Consider the following 22,583-nt stretch of genomic DNA (forward strand, 5'->3'; position numbering starts at 1 on the left):
CAGTAGGTCAGAGAGTTATTTAGTTATTCAGTAGGTCAGAGAGTTATTTAGTTAACCAGTGGGTCAGAGAGTTATTTAGTTATTCAGTAGGTCAGAGAGTTATTTAGTTATTCAGTGGGTCAGAGAGTCATTTAGTTATTCAGTGGGTCAGAGAGTTATTTAGTTATTCAGTAGGTCAGAGAGTTATTTAGTTATTCAGTGTGTCAGAGAGTTATTCAGTGTGTCAGAGAGTTATTTAGTTATTCAGTGTGTCAGAGAGTTATTTAGTTATTCAGTGGGTCAGAGAGTTATTTAGTTATTCAGTAGGTCAGAGAGTTATTTAGTTATTCAGTAGGTCCGAGAGTTATTTAGTTATTCAGTAGGTCAGAGAGTTATTTAGTTATTCAGTAGATCAGAGAGTTATTCAGTGGGTCAGAGAGTTATTTAGTTATTCAGTGGGTCAGAGAGTTATTTAGTTATTCAGTGTGTCAGAGAGTTATTTAGTTATTCAGTGTGTCAGAGAGTTATTCAGTGTGTCAGAGAGTTATTTAGTTATTCAGTAGGTCAGAGAGTTATTTAGTTATTCAGTAGGTCAGAGAGTTAATTAGTTATTCAATAGGTCAGAGAGTTTTTTTGTTATTCAGTGGGTCAGAGAGTTATTTAGTTATTCAGTGGGTCAGAGAGTTGTTTAGATATTTGTGTGTCAGAGAGTTATTTAGTTATTCAGTAGGTCAGAGAGTTATTTAGTTATTCAGTGGGTCAGAGAGTTATTTAGTTATTCAGTAGGTCAGAGAGTTATTTAGTTATTCAGTAGGTCAGAGAGTTATTTAGTTATTCAGTGGGTCAGAGAGTTATTTAGTTATTCAGTGGGTCAGAGAGTTATTTAGTTATTCAGTAGGTCAGAGAGTTATTTAGTAGGTCAGAGAGTCATTTAGTTATTCAGTGGGTCAGAGAGTTGTTTAGATATTTGTGTGTCAGAGAGTTATTTAGTTATTCAGTAGGTCAGAGAGTTATTTAGTTATTCAGTGGGTCAGAGAGTTATTTAGTTATTCAGTAGGTCAGAGAGTTATTCAGTAGGTCAGAGAGTCATTTAGTTATTCAGTGTGTCAGCGAGTTATTTAGTTATTTAGTGGGTCAGAGAGTGATTTAGTTATTCAGTGGGTCAGAGAGTTATTTATTTATTCAGTAGGTCAGAGAGTCATTTAGTTATTCTGTGGGTCAGAGAGTTATTTAGTTATTCAGTGGGTCAGAGAGTTATTTAGTTATTCAGTGGGTCAGAGAGTTATTTAGTTATTCAGTAGGTCAGAGAGTTATTTAGTTATTCAGTAGGTCAGAGAGTTAATTAGTTATTCAATAGGTCAGAGAGTTATTTAGTTATTCAGTGGGTCAGAGAGTTATTTAGTTATTCAGTAGGTCAGAGAGTTGTTTAGATATTTGTGTGTCAGAGAGTTATTTAGTTATTCAGTGGGTCAGAGAGTTGTTTAGATATTTGTGTGTCAGAGAGTTATTTAGTTATTCAGTGGGTCAGAGAGTTATTTAGTTATTCAGTGGGTCAGAGAGTTGTTTAGATATTTGTGTGTCAGAGAGTTATTTAGTTATTCAGTGGGTCAGAGAGTTATTTAGTTATTCAGTGGGTCAGAGAGTTGTTTAGATATTTGTGTGTCAGAGAGTTATTTAGTTATTCAGTGGGTCAGAGAGTTATTTAGTTATTCAGTGTGTCAGAGAGTTATTTAGTTATTCAGTGGGTCAGAGAGTTATTTAGATATTTGTCTGTCAGAGAGTTATTAAGTTATTCAGTAGGTCAGAGAGTTATTTAGTTATTCAGTGGGTCAGAGAGTTATTTAGATATTTGTGTGTCAGAGAGTTATTAAGTTATTCAGTAGGTCAGAGAGTTATTTAGTTATTCAGTGTGTCAGAGTTATTTAGTTATTCAGTGTGTCAGAGAGTCATTTAGTTATTCAGTAGGTCAGAGAGTTATTTAGTTATTCAGTGGGTCAGAGAGTTATTTAGATATTCAGTGGGTCAGAGAGTTATTTAGTTATTAAGTAGGTCAGAGAGTTATTAAGTTATTCAGTGGGTCAGAGAGTTATTTAGTTATTCAGTAGGTCAGAGAGTTATTCAGTAGGTCAGAGAGCCATTTAGTTATTCTGTGTGTCAGAGAGTTATTTAGTTATTTAGTGGGTCAGAGAGTTATTTAGTTATTCAGTGGGTCAGAGAGTCATTTAGTTATTCTGTGGGTCAGAGAGTTATTTAGTTATTCAGTGGGTCAGAGAGTTATTTAGTTATTCAGTGTGTCAGAGAGTTATTTAGTTATTCAGTGGGTCAGAGAGTTATTAAGTTATTCAGTAGGTCAGAGAATTATTTAGTTATTCAGTGGGTCAGAGAGTTATTTAGTTATTCAGTGGGTCAGAGAGTTATTTAGTTATTCAGTGGGTCAGAGAGTTATTTAGTTATTCAGTGGGTCAGAGAGTTATTTAGTTATTCAGTAGGTCAGAGAGTTATTAAGTTATTCAGTAGGTCAGAGAGTTATTTAGTTATTCAGTGGGTCAGAGAGTTATTTAGTTATTCAGTGGGTCAGAGAGTTATTTAGTTATTCAGTGGGTCAGAGAGTTATTTAGTTATTCAGTGTGTCAGAGAGTTATTTAGTTATTCAGTGTGTCAGAGAGTTATTCAGTGTGTCAGAGAGTTATTTAGTTATTCAGTAGGTCAGAGAGTCATTTAGTTATTCAGTAGGTCAGAGAGTTATTTAGTTATTCAGTAGGTCAGAGAGTCATTTAGTTATTCAGTAGGTCAGAGAGTTATTTAGTTATTCAGTAGGTCAGAGAGTTATTTAGTTATTCAGTGGGTCAGAGAGTTATTTAGTTATTCAGTGGGTCAGAGAGTTATTTAGTTATTCAGTGTGTCAGAGAGTTATTTAGTTATTCAGTGTGTCAGAGAGTTATTCAGTGTGTCAGAGAGTTATTTAGTTATTCAGTAGGTCAGAGAGTCATTTAGTTATTCAGTGGGTCAGAGAGTTATTTAGTTATTCAGTGTGTCAGATAGTCATTTAGTTATTCAGTGTGTCAGAGAGTCATTTAGTTATTCAGTGTGTCAGAGAGTTATTAAGTTATTCTGTGTGTCAGAGAGTTATTTAGTTATTCAGTAGGTCAGGGAGTTATTTAGTTATTCAGTAGGTCAGAGAGTTATTTAGTTATTCAGTGGGTCAGAGAGTTATTTAGATATTCAGTGGGTCAGAGTTATTTAGTTATTCAGTGGGTCAGAGAGTTATTTAGTTATTCAGTAGGTCAGAGAGTTATTTAGTTATTCAGTGTGTCAGAGTTATTTAGTTATTCAGTGTGTCAGAGACTTATTTAGTTATTCAGTGGGTCAGAGAGTTATTTAGTTATTCAGTAGGTCAGAGAGTTATTTAGATATTCAGTGTGTCAGAGAGTTATTTAGTTATTCAGTGTGTCAGAGAGTTATTTAGATATTCAGTGGGTCAGAGAGTTATTTAGTTATTCAGTGTGTCAGAGAGTTATTTAGATATTTGTGTGTCAGATAGTTATTTAGTTATTCAGTGTGTCAGAGAGTTATTTAGTTATTCAGTGTGTCAGAGAGTTATTTAGTTATTCAGTAGGTCAGAGAGTTATTTAGTTATTCAGTAGGTCAGAGAGTTATTTAGTTATTCAGTGGGTCAGAGAGTTATTTAGTTATTCAGTGGGTCAGATAGTTATTTAGTTATTCAGTTGGTCAGAGTGTTATTTAAATATTTGTGTGTCAGAGAGTTATTTAGTTATTTGTGTGACAGAGAGTTATTTAGTTATTCAGTGTGTCAGAGAGTTATTTAGTTATTCAGTAGGTCAGAGAGTTATTTAGTTATTCAGTGGGTCAGATAGTTATTTAGTTATTCAGTAGGTCAGAGAGTTATTTAGTTATGCAGTAGGTCAGAGAGTTATTTAGTTATTCAGTAGGTCAGAGAGTTATTTAGTTATTCAGTGGGTCAGAGAGTTATTTAGTTATGCAGTAGGTCAGAGAGTTATTTAGTTATTCAGTGGGTCAGAGAGTTATTTAGTTATTGAGTGGGTCAGAGAGTTATTTAGTTATTCAGTGTGTCAGAGAGTTATTTAGTTATTCAGTGGGTCAGATAGTTATTTAGTTATTCAGTAGGTCAGAGAGTTATTTAGTTATGCAGTAGGTCAGAGAGTTATTTAGTTATTCAGTAGGTCAGAGAGTTATTTAGTTATTCAGTGGGTCAGAGAGTTATTTAGTTATGCAGTAGGTCAGAGAGTTATTTAGTTATTCAGTAGGTCAGAGAGTTATTTAGTTATTCAGTGGGTCAGAGAGTTCTTTAGTTATCCAGTGTGTCAGAGAGTTATTTAGTTATTCAGTGGGTCAGATAGTTATTTAGTTATTCAGTAGGTCAGAGAGTTATTTAGTTATGCAGTAGGTCAGAGAGTTATTTAGTTATGCAGTAGGTCAGAGAGTTATTTAGTTATTCAGTGGGTCAGAGAGTTATTTAGTTATGCAGTAGGTCAGAGAGTTATTTAGTTATTCAGTAGGTCAGAGAGTTATTTAGTTATTCAGTGGGTCAGAGAGTTATTTAGTTATTCAGTGGGTCAGATAGTTATTTAGTTATTCAGTAGGTCAGAGAGTTATTTAGTTATTCAGTAGGTCAGAGAGTTATTTAGTTATTCAGTGGGTCAGAGAGTTATTTAGTTATCCAGTGTGTCAGAGAGTTATTTAGTTATTCAGTGGGTCAGATAGTTCTTTAGTTATTCAGTGGGTCAGAGAGTTATTTAGTTATTCAGTAGGTCAGAGAGTTATTTAGTTATTCAGTAGGTCAGAGAGTTATTTAGTTATTCAGTGTGTCAGAGAGTTATTTAGTTATTCAGTGGGTCAGAGAGTTATTTAGTTATTCAGTGGGTCAGAGAGTTATTTAGTTATTCAGTAGGTCAGAGAGTTATTTAGTTATTCAGTGGGTCAGAGAGTTATTTAGTTATTCAGTGGGTCAGAGAGTTATTTAGTTATTCAGTGGGTCAGAGAGTTATTTAGTTAATCAGTGGGTCAGAGAGTTATTTAGTTATTCAGTAGGTCAGAGAGGTATTTAGTTATTCAGTAGGTCAGAGAGTTATTTAGTTATTCAGTGGGTCAGAGAGTTATTCAGTAGGTCAGAGAGTTATTTAGTTATTCAGTAGGTCAGAGAGTTATTTAGTTATGCAGTAGGTCAGAGAGTTATTTAGTTATTCAGTAGGTCAGAGAGTTAATTAGTTATTCAGTGGGTCAGAGAGTTATTTAGTTATTCAGTGGGTCAGAGAGTTATTTAGTTATTCAGTAGGTCAGAGAGTTATTTAGTTATTCAGTGGGTCAGAGAGTTATTCAGTAGGTCAGAGAGTTATTTAGTTAATCAGTGGGTCAGAGAGTTAATTAGTTATTCAATAGGTCAGAGAGTTATTTAGTTATTCAGTAGGTCAGAGAGTTATTTAGTTATTCAGTAGGTCAGAGAGTTATTTAGATATTCAGTGTGTCAGAGAGTTATTTAGTTATTCAGTAGGTCAGAGAGTTATTTAGTTATTCAGTGGGTCAGAGAGTTATTTAGTTATTCAGTGTGTCAGAGAGTTATTTAGTTATTCAGTAGGTCAGAGAGTTATTTAGTTATTCAGTAGGTCAGAGAGTTATTTAGTTATTCAGTGTGTCAGAGAGTTATTTAGTTATTTGTGTGTGTGTTATTCACATGGTCATCTCAGACAGTAACATGCGTGGTGTGAATGTAAATATCCACATCATCATGGGAAAGGGGCAAAACAGGACATCCAGGCCTCCACCATTTTCTTTATTATTGTAAATTATTTGGTAACCCCAAGATTTCTTGCATGAGCGCTTGTTTAATAAGAGGCATGCTGGCGGTCTCTCTCTGTGAGAAAGGCAAGCTCTCCCTGAGTCTAAGACCAATGCTGGCGGTCTCTCTCTGTGAGAAAGGCAAGCTCTCCCTGAGTCTGAGACCAATGCTGGCGGTCTCTCTCTGTGAGAAAGGCCAGCTCTCCCTGAGTCTGAGACCAATGCTGGCGGTCTCTCTCTGTGAGAAAGGCAAGCTCTCCCTGAGTCTGAGACCAATGCTGGCGGTCTCTCTCTGTGAGAAAGGCAAGCTCTCCCTGAGTCTGAGACCAATGCTGGCGGTCTCTCTCTGTGAGAAAGGCCAGCTCTCCCTGAGTCTGAGACCAATGCTGGCGGTCTCTCTCTGTGAGAAAGGCAAGCTCTCCCTGAGTCTGAGACCAATGCTGGCGGTCTCTCTCTGTGAGAAAGGCAAGCTCTCCCTGAGTCTGAGACCTGGCACAATGAACATGTGTTGAATTGGAATGCCTTACAGATCACAGCCAAAGCAGGGAAAATCTTTTCATGGCCAATTAAGTCATGGCGGTGGAGAATTTTTTTAAATGACGAAAGGTATGTATAGATCCCAAACAGTTCTCCCTCCCTAGGCTGGGCACACAGCAGAGACACCACAGAGTTCTCCCTCCCTAGGCTGGGCACACAGCAGAGACACCACAGAGTTCTCCCTCCCTAGGCTGGGCACACAGCAGCGACACCACAGAGTTCTCCCTCCCTAGGCTGGGCACACAGCAGCGACACCACAGAGTTCTCCCTCCCTAGGCTGGGCACACAGCAGAGACACCACAGAGTTCTCCCTCCCTAGGCTGGGCACACAGCAGCGACACCACAGAGTTCTCCCTCCCTAGGCTGGGCACACAGCAGAGACACCACAGAGTTCTCCCTCCCTAGGCTGGGCACACAGCAGCGACACCACAGAGTTCTCCCTCCCTAGGCTGGGCACACAGCAGCGACACCACAGAGTTCTCCCTCCCTAGGCTGGGCACACAGCAGCGACACCACAGAGTTCTCCCTCCCTAGGCTGGGCACACAGCAGCGACACCACAGAGTTCTCCCTCCCTAGGCTGGGCACACAGCAGCGACACCACAGAGTTCTCCCTCCCTAGGCTGGGCACACAGCAGCGACACCACAGAGTTCTCCCTCCCTAGGCTGGGCACACAGCAGCGACACCACAGAGTTCTCCCTCCCTAGGCTGGGCACACAGCAGCGACACCACAGAGTTCTCCCTCCCTAGGCTGGGCACACAGCAGCGACACCACAGAGTTCTCCCTCCCTAGGCTGGGCACACAGCAGCGACACCACAGAGTTCTCCCTCCCTAGGCTGGGCACACAGCAGAGACACCACAGAGTTCTCCCTCCCTAGGCTGGGCACACAGCAGCGACACCACAGAGTTCTCCCTCCCTAGGCTGGGCACACAGCAGCGACACCACAGAGTTCTCCCTCCCTAGGCTGGGCACACAGCAGCGACACCACAGAGTTCTCCCTCCCTAGGCTGGATACACAGCGGCGACACCACAGAGTTCTCCCTCCCTAGGCTGGGCACACAGCAGAGACACCACAGAGTTCTCCCTCCCTTGGCTGGGCACACAGCGGCGACACCGTGGAAGATTTAGAACTTTAGCTAAAGCCACGCAGAATAGAATGCGGAAAATTGAATTTAGTCAACAATTAAGCATTGAATTAATCTACAGTCTTGGCCAAAAGTTTTGAGAATGACACAAATAGGAATTTTCAAACAGTCTGCTGCCTCAGTTTGTATGATGGCAATTTGCATATACTCCAGAATGTTATGAAGAGTGATCAGATGAATGGCAATTAATTACAAAGTCCCTCTTTGCCATGCCAATGAACTGAATCCCCCAAAAACATTTCCACTGCATTTCAGCCCTGCCACAAAAGGACCAGCTGACATCATGTCAGTGATTCTCTCGAATACACAGGTGTGAGTGTTGACGAGGACAAGGCTGGAGATCACTCTGTCATGCTGATTGAGTTCGAATAACAGACTGGAAGCTTCAAAAGGAGGGTGGTGCTTGGAATCATTGTTCTTCCTCTGTCAACCATGGTTACCTGCAAGGAAATACGTGCCGTCATCATTGCTTTGCACAAAAAGGGCTTCACAGGCAAGGATATTGCTGCCAGTAAGATTGCACCTAAATCAACCATTTATCGGATCATCAAGAACTTCAAGGAGAGCGGTTCAATTGTTGTGAAGAAGGCTTCAGGGTGCCCAAGAAAGTCCAGCAAGCGCCAGGACCGTCTCCTAAAGTTGATTCAGCTGCGGGATCGGGGCACCACCAGTACAGAGCTTGCTCAGGAATGGTAGCAGGCAGGTGTGAGTCCATCTGCACGCACAGTGAGGCAAAGACTTTTGGAGGATGGCCTGGTGTCAAGAAGGGCAGCAAAGAAGCCACTTCTCTCCAGGAAAAACATCAAGGACAGACTGATATTCTGCAAAAGGTACAGGGATTGGACTGCTGAGGACTGGGGTAAAGTCATTTTCTCTGATGAATCCCCTTTCTGATTGTTTGGGGCATCCAGAAAAAAGCTTGTCTGGAGAAAGCAAGGTGAGCACTACCATCAGTCCTGTGTCATGCCAACAGTAAAGCATCCTGAGACCATTCATGTGTGGGGTTGCTTCTCAGCCAAGGGAGTGGGCTCACTCACAATTTTGCCTAAGAACACAGCCATGAATAAAGAATGGTACCAACACATCCTCCAAGAGCAACTTCTCCCAACCATCCAGGAACAGTTAGGTGACGAACAATGCCTTTTCCAGCATGATGGAGCACCTTGCCATAAGGCAAAAGTGATAACTAACTCTCTGACCCACTGAATATCTAAATAACTCTCTGTCTGTCTGTCTCTCTCTCTCTCTCTCTCTCTCTCTCTCTCTCTCTCTCTCTCTCTCTCTCTCTCTCTCTCTCTCTCTCTCTCTCTGTATCTCTCTCTCTCTCTCTCTCTGTATCTCTCTCTCTCTCTCTCTCTGTCTCTCTCTTTCTCTGTCTTTCTCTCTGTCTGTCTCTCTTTTTCTCTCTCTTTCCATTGTTTATGTGGTGGTGTAAAGTACTTAAGTAAAAATACTTTAAAGTGCTATCCCATATGTTTACCCTGACAACCAAAAGTACTCGTTACATTTTGAATGCTCAGGCAGGACAGCAATATGGTCCAATTCACACACCTATTAATATAACGTGTTGTCATCCCTTCTGCCTCTGATCTGGTCGGCCTCACTAAACACAAACACTGTGTTTGTGAAGGATGTCTAAGTGTTGGAGTGTCCCTGGCTGTTTGTGAAGGATGTCTAAGTGTTGGAGTGTCCCTGGCTGTTTGTGAAGGATGTCTACGTGTTGGAGTGTCCCTGGCTGTTTGTGAAGGATGTCTAAGTGTTGGAGTGTCCCTGGCTGTTTGTGAAGGATGTCTAAGTGTTGGAGTGTCCCTGGCTGTTTGTGAAGGATGTCTACGTGTTGGAGTGTCCCTGGCTGTTTGTGAAGGATGTCTAAGTGTTGGAGTGTCCCTGGCTGTTTGTGAAGGATGTCTAAGTGTTGGAGTGTCCCTGGCTGTTTGTGAAGGATGTCTAAGTGTTGGAGTGTCCCTGGCTGTTTGTGAAGGATGTCTAAGTGTTGGAGTGTGTCCCTGACTGTTTGTGAAGGATGTCTAAGTGTTTGAGTGTCCCTGGCTGTTTGTGAAGGATGTCTAAGTGTTGGAGTGTCCCTGGCTGTTTGTGAAGGATGTCTACGTGTTGGAGTGTCCCTGGCTGTTTGTGAAGGATGTCTAAGTGTTGGAGTGTGTAAGGCTGTTTGTGAAGGATGTCTATGTGTTGGAGTGTCCCTGGCTGTTTGTGAAGGATGTCTAAGTGTTGGAGTGTCCCTGGCTGTTTGTGAAGGATGTCTAAGTGTTGGAGTGTCCCTGGCTGTTTGTGAAGGATGTCTACGTGTTGGAGTGTCCCTGGCTGTTTGTGAAGGATGTCTACGTGTTGGAGTGTCCCTGGCTGTTTGTGAAGGATGTCTAAGTGTTGGAGTGTCTCTGGCTGTTTGTGAAGGATGTCTACGTGTTGGAGTGTCCCTGGCTGTTTGTGAAGGATGTCTACGTGTTGGAGTGTCCCTGGCTGTTTGTGAAGGATGTCTAAGTGTTGGAGTGTCCCTGGCTGTTTGTGAAGGATGTCTACGTGTTGGAGTGTCTCTGGCTGTTTCTGAAGGATGTCTACGTGTTGGAGTGTCCCTGGCTGTTTGTGAAGGATGTCTAAGTGTTGGAGTGTCCCTGGCTGTTTGTGAAGGATGTCTACGTGTTGGAGTGTCTCTGGCTGTTTCTGAAGGATGTCTAAGTGTTGGAGTGTCCCTGGCTGTTTGTGAAGGATGTCTACGTGTTGGAGTGTCAACACCCCAAAAAAATGGCAAAAGTTGCACAATTAGCGTGAAAAATATGGGGGGGGCAAAATTGTTGTCACGCGCGGTGTTCAAGTTCAGAACCGCTGTCAGTCAAAACCAATACAGAGCTGTGAAGCGGAGACTTTGAGCTCTGATGTCATGTATAGCATGTTACTGTACAGCCACTGCGTTCCAATTTACAGTTGAAGTCGGAAGTTTACATACACTTAGGTTGGAGTCATTAAAACTTGTTTTTCAACCATTCCACAAATGTCTTGTTAACAAACTATAGTTTTGGCAAGTCGGTTAAGACATCTACTTTGTGTATGACACAAGTCAATTTTAAACGATTGTTTACAGACAGATTATTTCACTTATAATTCATTGTATCACAATTACAGTGGGTCAGAAGTTTACATACACTATGTAAACTATGCCTTTATACAGCTTGGAAAATTCCAGAAAATTATGTCATGGCTTTAGAAGCTTCTGATAGGCTAATTGACATCATTTGTGTCAATTGGAAGTGTACCCGTGGATGTATTTGAAGGTCTACCTTCAAACTGAGTGCCTCTTTTCTTGACATCATGGGAAAATCAAAAGAAATCAGCCAAGACCTCAGAATTTCTTTTTGTAGACCTCCACAAGTCTGGTTCATCCTTGGGAGCAATTTCCAAACGCCTGAAGGTACCACATTCATCTGTACAAATAGTAGTATAAACACCATGGGACCACACAGCCGTCATACTGCTCAGGAAGCAGTTCATCCTAGAGATGAACGTACTTTGGTGCAAAAAGTGCAAATCAGTGCAAATCAATCCCAGAACAACAGCAAAGGACCTTGTGAAGATGCTGGAGGAAACGGTACAAAAGTATCTATATCCACAGTAAAACAAGTCCTATATCGACATAAACTGAAAGGCCGCCCAGCAAGGAAGAAGCCACTGCTCCAAAACCGCCATAAAAAAGCCAGACTACGGTTTGCAACTGCACACGGGGACAAAGATCGTACTTTTTAGAGAAATGTCCTCTGGTCTGATGAAACAAAAATAGAACTGTTTGGCCATAATGACCATCGTTATGCTTGGAGGGAAAAGGGGGATGCTTGCAAGCCAAAGAACACCATCACAACCGTGAAGAACGGGGGTGGCAGCATCATGCTGTGGGGGTGCTTTGCTACAGGAGAGACTGGTGCACTTCACAAAATAAATGGCGTCATGAGGAAGGAAAATTATGTGGATATATTGAGGCAACATCTCAAGACATCAGTCAGGAAGTTAAAGCTTGGTCGCAAATGGGTCTTCCAAATGGACATTGACCCCAAGCATACTTCCAAAGTTGTGGCAAAATGGCTTAAGGACAACAAAGTCAAGGTATTGGAGTGGCCATCACAAAGCCCTGACCTCAATCCTATAGAAAAGATATGGACAGAACTGAAAAAGTGTGTGCGAGCAAAGAGGCCTACAAACCTGACTCAGTTACACCAGCTCTGTCAGGAGCAATAGGCCAAAACTTGGGTGAAGGTTGTGAAAGGCTACCTGAAACGTTTGACCAAAGTTAAACAATTTAAAGGCAATGCTACTAAATACTAATTGAGTGTATGAAAACTTCTGACCCACTGGGAATGTGATGAAAAAAAATAAAAGCTGAAATAAATAATTATCTCTACTATTATTCTGACATTTCACATTCTTAAAATAAAGTGGTGATCCTAACTGACCTAAGACAGGGATTTTTTACTAGGATTAAATGTCAGGAATTGTGAAAAACGGAGTTGAAATGTATTTGGCTAAGGTGTATGTAAACTTCCGACTTCAACTGTAGGTGCTTATCAGTGTCCAAACCTACTGTTTTCAGACTGTATAGCTTGTGGTACGAGTGGAAAGAGCTAACGTCAGGAATTTGATGTATATCATTTACTTTTTACTTTTACTCAAATATGACAATTGGTATTTTTTTCCATCACTGCTGCTCACCATCCGGTTTTTATTACTGTCTGTCCCTCAGTTTATGCACTTAGTTATTGACGTTGTATTTTCTGTTGAGACCTGGCCCCTCCTGTGTTTGAGTTGTCTTATAATGGGGGGGGGTTGCTGTTTGGCAGGGAATGTGTTTGTGGGATAACTGAGTGTGAGTGTGATCACTGTGTGTGTCTGTGTGTGTCTGTGTGTGTGAGATCAATGGTTTTGGCAATGTGTGCGTTATTTGTTTGTTGGATAACGGCGTGTAACTGTGTGTGTTTGTGTGTAATTGTGTGTGTTTTGGCTGCGATCCGAACGTTGTGTATTAGTTGTGTGTTGTGATATCAGTAGTGAGCCTCACTGTGCTGTTTAAGCCCAGGCTTGTCATCCCAGCGTTATTGGTGTGTGTGTGTGTGTGTGTGTGTGTGTGTGTGTGTGTGTGTGTGTGTGTGTGTGTGTGTGTGTGTGTGTGTGTGTGCTGTTCTGTTCTGTTCTGTTCTGTTCTGTTCTGTTCTAGACCAGGCTAGTCGGCCCAGTGTTTTGTTATAAATAGCCTCCACCATGGTCCCCGTGGAGATGCCACCAGGCCCAGTCTAGACCCGCACCCTTTCCTAGGGGGCCGTCCCCGTGGAGATGCCACCAGGCCCAGTCTAGACCCCGCACCCTTTCCTAGGGGGCCGTCCCCGTGGAGATGCCACCAGGCCCAGTCTAGACCCGCACCCTTTCCTAGGGGGCCGTCCCCGTGGAGATGCCACCAGGCCCAGTCTAGACCCCGCACCCTTTCCTAGGGGGCCGTCCCCGTGGAGATGCCACCAGGCCCAGTCTAGACCCCGCACCCTTTCCTAGGGGGCCGTCCCCGTGGAGATGCCACCAGGCCCAGTCTAGACCCGCACCCTTTCCTAGGGGGCCGTCCCCGTGGAGATGCCACCAGGCCCAGTCTAGACCCTCACCCTTTCCTAGGGGGCCGTCCCCGTGGAGATGCCACCAGGCCCAGTCTAGACCCCGCACCCTTTCCTAGGGGGCCGTCCCCGTGGAGATGCCACCAGGCCCAGTCTAGACCTGCACCCTTTCCTAGGGGGCCGTCCCCGTGGAGATGCCACCAGGCCCAGTCTAGACCCCGCACCCTTTCCTAGGGGGCCGTCCCCGTGGAGATGCCACCAGGCCCAGTCTAGACCCTCACCCTTTCCTAGGGGGCCGTCCCCGTGGAGATGCCACCAGGCCCAGTCTAGACCCCGCACCCTTTCCTAGGGGGCCGTCCCCGTGGAGATGCCACCAGGCCCAGTCTAGACCTGCACCCTTTCCTAGGGGGCCGTGCTTCAACCTCCTACCTCCCATCTCCCACAAGGCAACCTGCTCTCTCTCTTTTGTTCAATAATAATTCATGCAATAGTTTGCCATATCCACCCCTGTTGTAATTATATTTTCAAGTGGGATTTGTTGGTGAAAAAACACAACATGGTTTTAGTTATGTTGAGTTATGTTTTGGTGCTTGGCATTCTGAGTCCCTGGGGTGCTGTAGTGTTCATTTATCCTCTGCTGAGTTCTGAATAAACAAGTGTTCTCTCTATTTTATAAAGCACCAGCAGTATGTCATAGAGAGGGAGAGGAAGGGAGAGACAGAGAGGGAGGGAGAGGGAGAGAGAGAGAGGTAGGGAGAGAGAGAGGGGGATAGTTAGGTAGGGAGAAAGAGAGGGAGGGTGAGCGAGGGGGAGAGTAGAGCGAGAAAGAGGGAGAGAGTGAGAGAGAGATGGAGAGAGAGAGCGAGAGAGAGGGAGAGGGATAGGTAGGTAGGGAGAGAGAGGGTGTGAGAGAGGGGGAGAGTGAGAGAGAGGGAGAGTGAGAGAGAGGGAGAGAGAGAGGGAGAGGGATAGGTAGGTAGGGGGAGAGTAGAGCGAGAGAGAGAGAGGGGTGAGAGGGGGAGAGTAGAGTGAGAGCAAGAGAGAGAGCTGGTGAATGCTATGGTTTGCTGGGTTTTAACCGTTTGCAATCCGAGCATGTGTTTCAGATTACGAACGCTCTCTCTTCTGTCTCACACAGCACTCTGGGATGTGGGATCATATACTACTCTCTCTCTCTCTCTAGTTCTCTCTCTCTCTCTCTCTCTCTCTCTCTACTCTCTCTCTCTTGTTTCTCTCTATTTTTCGAGGTAGTATATTTACAATGGCTGGCATGGGAGACCAGGAGAAAGACAGAGAGGTGGAGAGACCAGGAGAAAGACAGAGAGGTGGAGAGACCAGGAGAAAGACAGAGAGGTGAAGAGACCAGGAGAAAGACAGAGAGGTGGAGAGACCAGGAGAAAGACAGAGAGGTGGGGAGACCAGGAGAAAGACAGAGAGGTGGAGAGACCAGGAGAAAGACAGAGAGGTGGGGAGACCAGGAGAAAGACAGAGAGGTGGACATACCAGGAGAAAGACAGAGAGGTGGGGAGACCAGGAGAAAGACAGGTGGAGAGACCAGGAGAAGGACAGAGAGGTGGGGAGACCAGGAGAAAGACAGAGAGGTGGGGAGACCAGGAGAAAGACAGAGAGGTGGGGAGACCAGGAGAAAGACAGAGAGGTGGGGAGACCAGGAGAAAGACAGAGAGGTGGAGAGACCAGGAGAAAGACAGAGAGGTGGAGAGACCAGGAGAAAGACAGAGAGGTGGAGAGACCAGGAGAAAGACAGAGGTGGGGAGATCAGGAGAAAGACAGAGAGTTGGAGAGACCAGGAGAAAGATAGAGAGTTGGAGAGACCAGGAGAAAGATAGAGAGTTGGAGAGACCAGGAGAAAGACAGAGAGTTGGAGAGACCAGGAGAAAGACAGAGAGTTGGAGAGACCAGGAGAAACACAGAGAGGTGGAGAAACCAGGAGAAAGACAGAGAGTTGGAGAGACCAGGAGAAAGACAGAGAGGTGGAGAAACCAGGAGAAAGACAGAGGTGGAGAGACCAGGAGAAAGACAGAGAGTTGGAGAGACCAGGAGAAAGACAGAGAGGTGGAGAGACCAGGAGAAAGACAGAGAGTTGGAGAGACCAGGAGAAAGACAGAGAGTTGGAGAGACCAGGAGAAAGACAGAGAGGTGGAGAAACCAGGAGAAAGACAGAGAGTTGGAGAGACCAGGAGAAAGACAGAGAGGTGAAGAGACCAGGACAAAGACAGAGAGGTGGAGAAACCAGGAGAAAGACAGAGGTGGAGAGACCAGGAGAAAGACAGAGAGGTGGAGAGACCAGGAGAAAGACAGAGAGGTGGGGAGACCAGGAGAAAGACAGAGAGGTGGACATACCAGGAGAAAGACAGAGAGGTGGGGAGACCAGGAGAAAGACAGGTGGAGAGACCAGGAGAAGGACAGAGAGGTGGGGAGACCAGGAGAAAGACAGAGAGGTGGGGAGACCAGGAGAAAGACAGAGAGGTGGGGAGACCAGGAGAAAGACAGAGAGGTGGGGAGACCAGGAGAAAGACAGAGAGGTGGAGAGACCAGGAGAAAGACAGAGAGGTGGAGAGACCAGGAGAAAGACAGAGAGGTGGAGAGACCAGGAGAAAGACAGAGGTGGGGAGATCAGGAGAAAGACAGAGAGTTGGAGAGACCAGGAGAAAGATAGAGAGTTGGAGAGACCAGGAGAAAGATAGAGAGTTGGAGAGACCAGGAGAAAGACAGAGAGTTGGAGAGACCAGGAGAAAGACAGAGAGTTGGAGAGACCAGGAGAAACACAGAGAGGTGGAGAAACCAGGAGAAAGACAGAGAGTTGGAGAGACCAGGAGAAAGACAGAGAGGTGGAGAAACCAGGAGAAAGACAGAGGTGGAGAGACCAGGAGAAAGACAGAGAGTTGGAGAGACCAGGAGAAAGACAGAGAGGTGGAGAGACCAGGAGAAAGACAGAGAGTTGGAGAGACCAGGAGAAAGACAGAGAGTTGGAGAGACCAGGAGAAAGACAGAGAGGTGGAGAAACCAGGAGAAAGACAGAGAGTTGGAGAGACCAGGAGAAAGACAGAGAGTTGGAGAGACCAGGACAAAGACAGAGAGGTGGAGAAACCAGGAGAAAGACAGAGGTGGAGAGACCAGGAGAAAGACAGAGAGGTGGGGAGACCAGGAGAAAGACAGGTGGAGAGACCAGGAGAAGGACAGAGAGGTGGGGAGACCAGGAGAAAGACAGAGAGGTGGGGAGACCAGGAGAAAGACAGAGAGTTGGGGAGACCAGGAGAAAGACAGAGAGGTGGGGAGACCAGGAGAAAGACAGAGAGGTGGAGAGACCAGGAGAAAGACAGAGGTGGGGAGACCAGGAGAAAGACAGAGAGTTGGAGAGACCAGGAGAAAGATAGAGAGTTGGAGAGACCAGGAGAAAGACAGAGAGTTGGAGAGACCAGGAGAAAGACAGAGAGGTGGAGAAACCAGGAGAAAGACAGAGAGTTGGAGAGACCAGGAGAAAGACAGAGAGGTGGAGAAACCAGGAGAAAGACAGAGGTGGAGAGACCAGGAGAAAGACAGAGAGTTGGAGAGACCAGGAGAAAGACAGAGAGGTGGAGAGACCAGGAGAAAGACAGAGAGTTGGAGAGACCAGGAGAAAGACAGAGAGTTGGAGAGACCAGGAGAAAGACAGAGAGTTGGAGAGACCAGGAGAAAGACAGAGAGGTGGAGAAACCAGGAGAAAGACAGAGAGTTGGAGAGACCAGGAGAAAGACGGAGAGTTGGAGAGACCAGGACAAAGACAGAGAGGTGGAGAAACCAGGAGAAAGACAGAGGTGGAGAGACCAGGAGAAAGACAGAGAGGTGGGGAGACCAGGAGAAAGACAGAGAGGTGGGGAGACCAGGAGAAAGACAGAGAGGTGGAAAGACCAGGAGAAAGACAGAGAGTGGAGAGACCAGGAGAAAGACAGAGAGGTGGAGAGACCAGGAGAAAGAGATAGAGGTGGAGAGACCAGGAGAAAGACAGAGAGGTGTAGAGACCAGGAGAAAGACAGAGAGGTGGAGAGACCAGGAGAAAGACAGAGAGTGGAGAGACCAGGAGAAAGACAGAGAGGTGGAGAGACCAGGAGAAAGACATAGAGGTGGAGAGACCAGGAGAAAGACAGAGAGGTGGAGAGACCAGGAGAAAGACAGAGAGGTGGAGAGACCAGGAGAAAGACAGAGAGGTGGAGAGACCAGGAGAAAGACAGAGACTTGGGGAGACCAGGAGAAAGACAGAGAGTTGGAGAGACCAGGAGAAAGACAGAGAGGTGGGGAGACCAGGAGAAAGACAGAGGTGGAGAGACCAGGAGAAAGACAGAGAGGTGGAGAGACCAGGAGAAAGACAGAGAGGTGGGGAGACCAGGAGAAAGACAGAGGTGGAGAGACCAGGAGAAAGAATAAAACGATCTGTGAATTCAGTCCTGAGAACATAGAAGGTTCCATAATAGAACCCGTCTAATGATCATTTGCTGACTTAACTGTAGGATTCTGTTCCTTAACAGTATTCCGTCTGCACTCTGTTGCAGTCCTGTGTTTGGCAGTAATGCATATTTATTTAAATATTATTCTGTAATCCCTCACTTGCTTCATACTTTTCTCTCTGTATGGTAACATATAGAAATATATCCCAATTGAAAATAGTTGTTTATTTTACTGTCTTTTTTTTACTCCATTGAATAGCTCTGCTGCCTCTAATTTAACATCTTAATGAGCTAATTGTCTATACTAGCAACATCTAAAATTAAATATCTACGGTATCAACATCTGGAATTAAATATCTACAGTAACAACATCTAGATTTAAATATATACATTACCAACATCTAGAATTAAATATCTACAGTAACAACATCTAGAATTAAATATATACATTACCAACATCTAGATTTAAATATCTACAGTACCAACATCTGGAATAAAATATCTACAGTAACAACATCTAGATTTAAATATATACATTACCAACATCTAGAATTAAATATCTACAGTAACAACATCTAGAATTAAATATATACATTACCAACATCTAGATTTAAATATCTACAGTACCAACATCTGGAATAAAATATCTACAGTAACAACATCTAGATTTTAAATATATACAGTAACAACTTCTAGATTTAAATATCTACAGTAACAACCTCTAGATTTGAATTTCTACAGTAACAACATATAGATTTAAACATATACAGTAAACACATCTAGAATTAAATATCTACAGTAACTACATCTAGAATTAAATATCTACGGTAACAACATCTATAATTAAATTCTACAGTATCAACATCTAGAATTAAATATCTACAGTAACAACTTCTAGATGTAAATATCTACAGTGCCAACATCTAGAATTAAATATCTACAGTAACAACCTCTATATTTTGAATATCTACAGTAACAACATCTATATTTTGAATATCTACAGTAACAACTTCTAGATTTAAATATCTACAGTACCAACATCTAGAATTAAATATATACAGTAACAACTTCTAGATTTAAATATATACAGTAACTACATCTATAATTAAATATCTACAGTAACTACATCTATAATTAAATATCTACGGTAACAACATCTATAATTAAATATCTACAGTATCAACATCTAGAATGAAATAACATCTAGAATTAAATATATACAGTAACAACATCTAGAATTAAATATCTACAGTATCAACATCTAGAATTAAATATCTACAGTATCAACATCTAGAATGAAATATCTACAGTATCAACATCTAGAATGAAATAACATCTAGAATTAAATATATACAGTAACAACATCTAGAATTAAATATATACATTACCAACATCTAGATTTAAATATCTACAGTACCAACATCTAGATTTAACTATCTACAGTACCAACATCTATAATTAAATATCTACAGTAACAACATCTATATTTTGAATATCTACAGTACCAACATCTGGAATTAAATATCTACAGTACCAACATCTATATTTAAATATCTACAGTACCAACATCTAGATTTTAAATATCTACAGTAACAACATCTATATTTAAATATATACAGTAACAACTTCTAGATTTGAATTTCTACAGTAACAACATATAGATTTAAACATATACAGTAAACACATCTAGAATTAAATATCTACAGTAACAACATCTATAATTAAATTCTACAGTAACAACATCTAGAATTAAATATCTACAGTAACAACATCTATAATTAAATTCTACAGTAACAACATCTATAATTAAATTCTACAGTAACAACATCTAGAATGAAATATCTACATTATCAACATCTGGATTTCATCCACCAAAGGAGAAGTTCAGACAAACATTCCACAGACAGAGATACACAGATGTGTGTAGCTACGCTCGCTTGTAAACAACACACACCGTCTGATTACACACTACGGTTCCTTTTTCCTCTCTGTGTGTGTGTGTGTGTGTGTGTGTGTGTGTGTGGTGTGTGTGTTTGTGTGTGTGTGTGTGTGTGTGTGTGTGTGTGTGTGTGTGTGTGTGTGTGTGTGTGTGTGTGTGTGTGTGTGTGTGTGTGTGTGTGTGTGTGTGTGTGTGTGTGTGTGTGTGTGTGTGTGTGTGTGTAGGGCTAATGTTGCTTTTCGGAGGCACAGGGAGATAAGAGGTGACATCTGTTTTGGGTTCTATTGTACACTGGGTCTTCTCGCCATGGGGACGGTTTCTGTGTGTGAGGCCTGTTCCGAGTACCTTTATCCTCCTGTCTCCTCCTTGTTTCCGACTGTCCAGCAGGACACAGCTGACACACAGATACAAACACAGACACAGATACAAACACAGATACAAACACAGATACAGATACAAACACAGATACAAACACAGATACAAACACAGATACAAACACAGATACAAACACAGACACAGATACAAACACAGATACAAACACAGATACAAACACAGATACAAACACAGATACAGACACAGATACAAACACAGATACAAACACAGATACAAACACAGATACAAACACAGACACAGATACAAACACAGATACAAACACAGATACAGACACAGATACAAACACAGACACAGATACAAACACAGACACAGATACAAACACAGATACAAACACAGATATAAACACAGATACAGACACAGACACAGATACAAACACAGATACAAACACAGATACAAACACAGATACAAACACAGATACAGACACAGATACAAACACAGACACAGATACAAACACAGATACAAACACAGATACAAACACAGATACAAACACAGATACAGACACAGATACAAACACAGACACAGATACAGACACAGACACAGACACAGACACAGACACAGACACACACACACACACACACACACACACACACACACACACACACACACACACACTCTCTGTCTCTCGTCATCTCTCAGTTAGTTCACTCTGGTTTGGAAGGCAGAGTAGTACGAGGTGAACAGAGGTTGTTTTATCACAGAAATGAATTGTCAGCTAGTGACTAAGAGGTTTACTTTCTTTTCCTCATCTGTTGCATAGTTGGACTATTACATTTCTCTCTGTGGTAATATGCTACTTCATATTTGTTTCTTCTCTCTCTCTCTTTCTCTCTCGCTGTCTCTCTCTCTCTTTCTCTCTTGCTGTCTCTCTCTCTCTCTCTCTCTCTCTCTCTCTCTCTCTCTCTCTCTCTCTCTCTCTCTCTCTCTCTCTCTTTCTTTCTTTCTTTCTTTCTCTCTCCCCCTCTCTCTCTCTCTCGCTGTCTCTCTCTCTCTTTCTCTCTCTCTCTCTCTGTCTCTCGCTGTCTCTCTCTCTTCCTCTCTCGTTCTCTCTGGGGGTCTGGTGTGCTAGGATGACATCACTTGTAGGCTCTGGCTTGGTTCTCGGGTTGTAGCTGTCTTGTATTTTGAAGTCTGACTGGTTTCAGCAACATGTAGGCAGTGATGGCATATAATGGGCAAACTAAAATAGTGTGTATGCCCTGTAGACTGTCCTGTAGACTGTCCTGTCGAATGGCATATGGACTGTCCTGTAGACTGGCATATGGACTGTCCTGTCGACTGGCATATAGACTGTCCTGTAGACAGTCATGTAGACTGGCATGTATACTATCCTGTAGACAGTCATGTAGACTGGCATGTATACTATCCTGTAGACAGTCATGTAGACTGGCTAATAGACTGTCCTGTAGACAGTCATGTAGACTGTGTGTACAGTAGTAGAGTGTCCTATAGACATAGAGACTTCTAGACTACCTTGTAGACTGACTGTACTCTTCTCTTCTCACAGACTTCTAGACTACCTTGTAGACTGACTGTACTCTTCTCTTCTCACAGACTTCTAGACTACCTTGTAGACTGACTGTACTCTCCTCCTCTCTTCTCACAGACTTCCTGGAACAGAGAGCACGATGACACGGCATCCACGCGCTCCGGTGGCACACCTGGTCCGTCCAGCGGGGGACACACTTCACACAGCGGGGACAACAGCAGCGAACAGGGTAAGACACACGTCACACAGCGGGGACAACAGCAGAGAACAGGGTAAGACACACGGGACGCTCTTTTGCAGATTTCCACAAACCCCACAGTGACGGCTAAATAGCTCCATTTTGTTAGCTTTATTAATAGCATGTGGAATGGACAGTGTATGTGCAGTCTGTACACAGTGCACTATGGGTAATATTATGTAATATGAATGGTTTACCTGCAAGTCATCAATGGACGAAACTGGGACACATGCTGAAGTAGTAGTGATACTTGATTGATTGGTTGGTTGGTTGGTTGATTGGTTCATTGATTGGTTGATTGATTGATTGGTTGATTAATTGATTGATTTATTGGTTGATTGATTAATTAATAAATGTATTGGTTGATTGATTGGTTGATTGATTTATTGATTGGTTGGTTGATTGGTTGATTGGTTGGATTCATGCAGAGCTTTACCTAGAAAGGGGGAAACTCACCTCATCCACCACCAATGTGTAGCACTCAACCACTAACATATAATAGGTAGTAGTGGATGCGCAGTCTGAGTACAAAATCCTACAAGTAGTATTCTGTCATGTGGATATATTACATACAAGTCATCAGTTGGAACAAGTTGGAGTCATATTGTAGATGAAAAATGTATATGATCATAAAACTGGTAGTAATGATAATCATACTAATAATGCTAATAATGCTAATGCTAATTATACTAATAATGGGGTGAGGGGAGAGAGATAGAGAGAGAGATAGAGAGAGGAGGTCTGGGTCTGGTGGGGTGAGGGAGAGAGAGAGAGAGAGAGGAGGACTGGTGGGGTGAGGGAGAGAGAGAGAGAGAGGAGGACTGGTGGGGTGAGGGAGAGAGAGAGAGAGAGAGAGAGGAGGTCTGGGTCTGGTGGGGTGAGGGAGAGAGAGAGAGAGAGAGGAGGTCTGGTGGGGTGAGGGAGAGAGAGAGAGAGAGAGGAGGTCTGGGTCTGGTGGGGTGAGGGGTGAGAGAGAGAGAGAGAGAGAGAGGAGGAGGTCTGGTGGGGTGAG

At 43.2% G+C, this 22,583-nt stretch overlaps 1 protein-coding gene across 6 annotated transcripts in view; it reads left to right on the forward strand.

The window, feature by feature from the left end:
• Nucleotides 1-22,583, forward strand: part of meis1b (Meis homeobox 1 b) — a 187,659-nt gene that overhangs the window by 18,019 nt on the left and 147,057 nt on the right. For all 6 annotated transcript variants that reach the window (XM_071394554.1, XM_071394551.1, XM_071394552.1 and 3 more), the window contains exon 7: nucleotides 21,451-21,562. In XM_071394554.1, coding sequence (XP_071250655.1) covers nucleotides 21,451-21,562 — 112 coding nt within the window. The remainder of the gene's footprint in view (nucleotides 1-21,450; nucleotides 21,563-22,583) is intronic.

The sequence above is a fragment of the Salvelinus alpinus genome, chromosome 3, assembly GCF_045679555.1.
Source record: "Salvelinus alpinus chromosome 3, SLU_Salpinus.1, whole genome shotgun sequence".
NCBI lineage: Eukaryota > Metazoa > Chordata > Actinopteri > Salmoniformes > Salmonidae > Salvelinus > Salvelinus alpinus.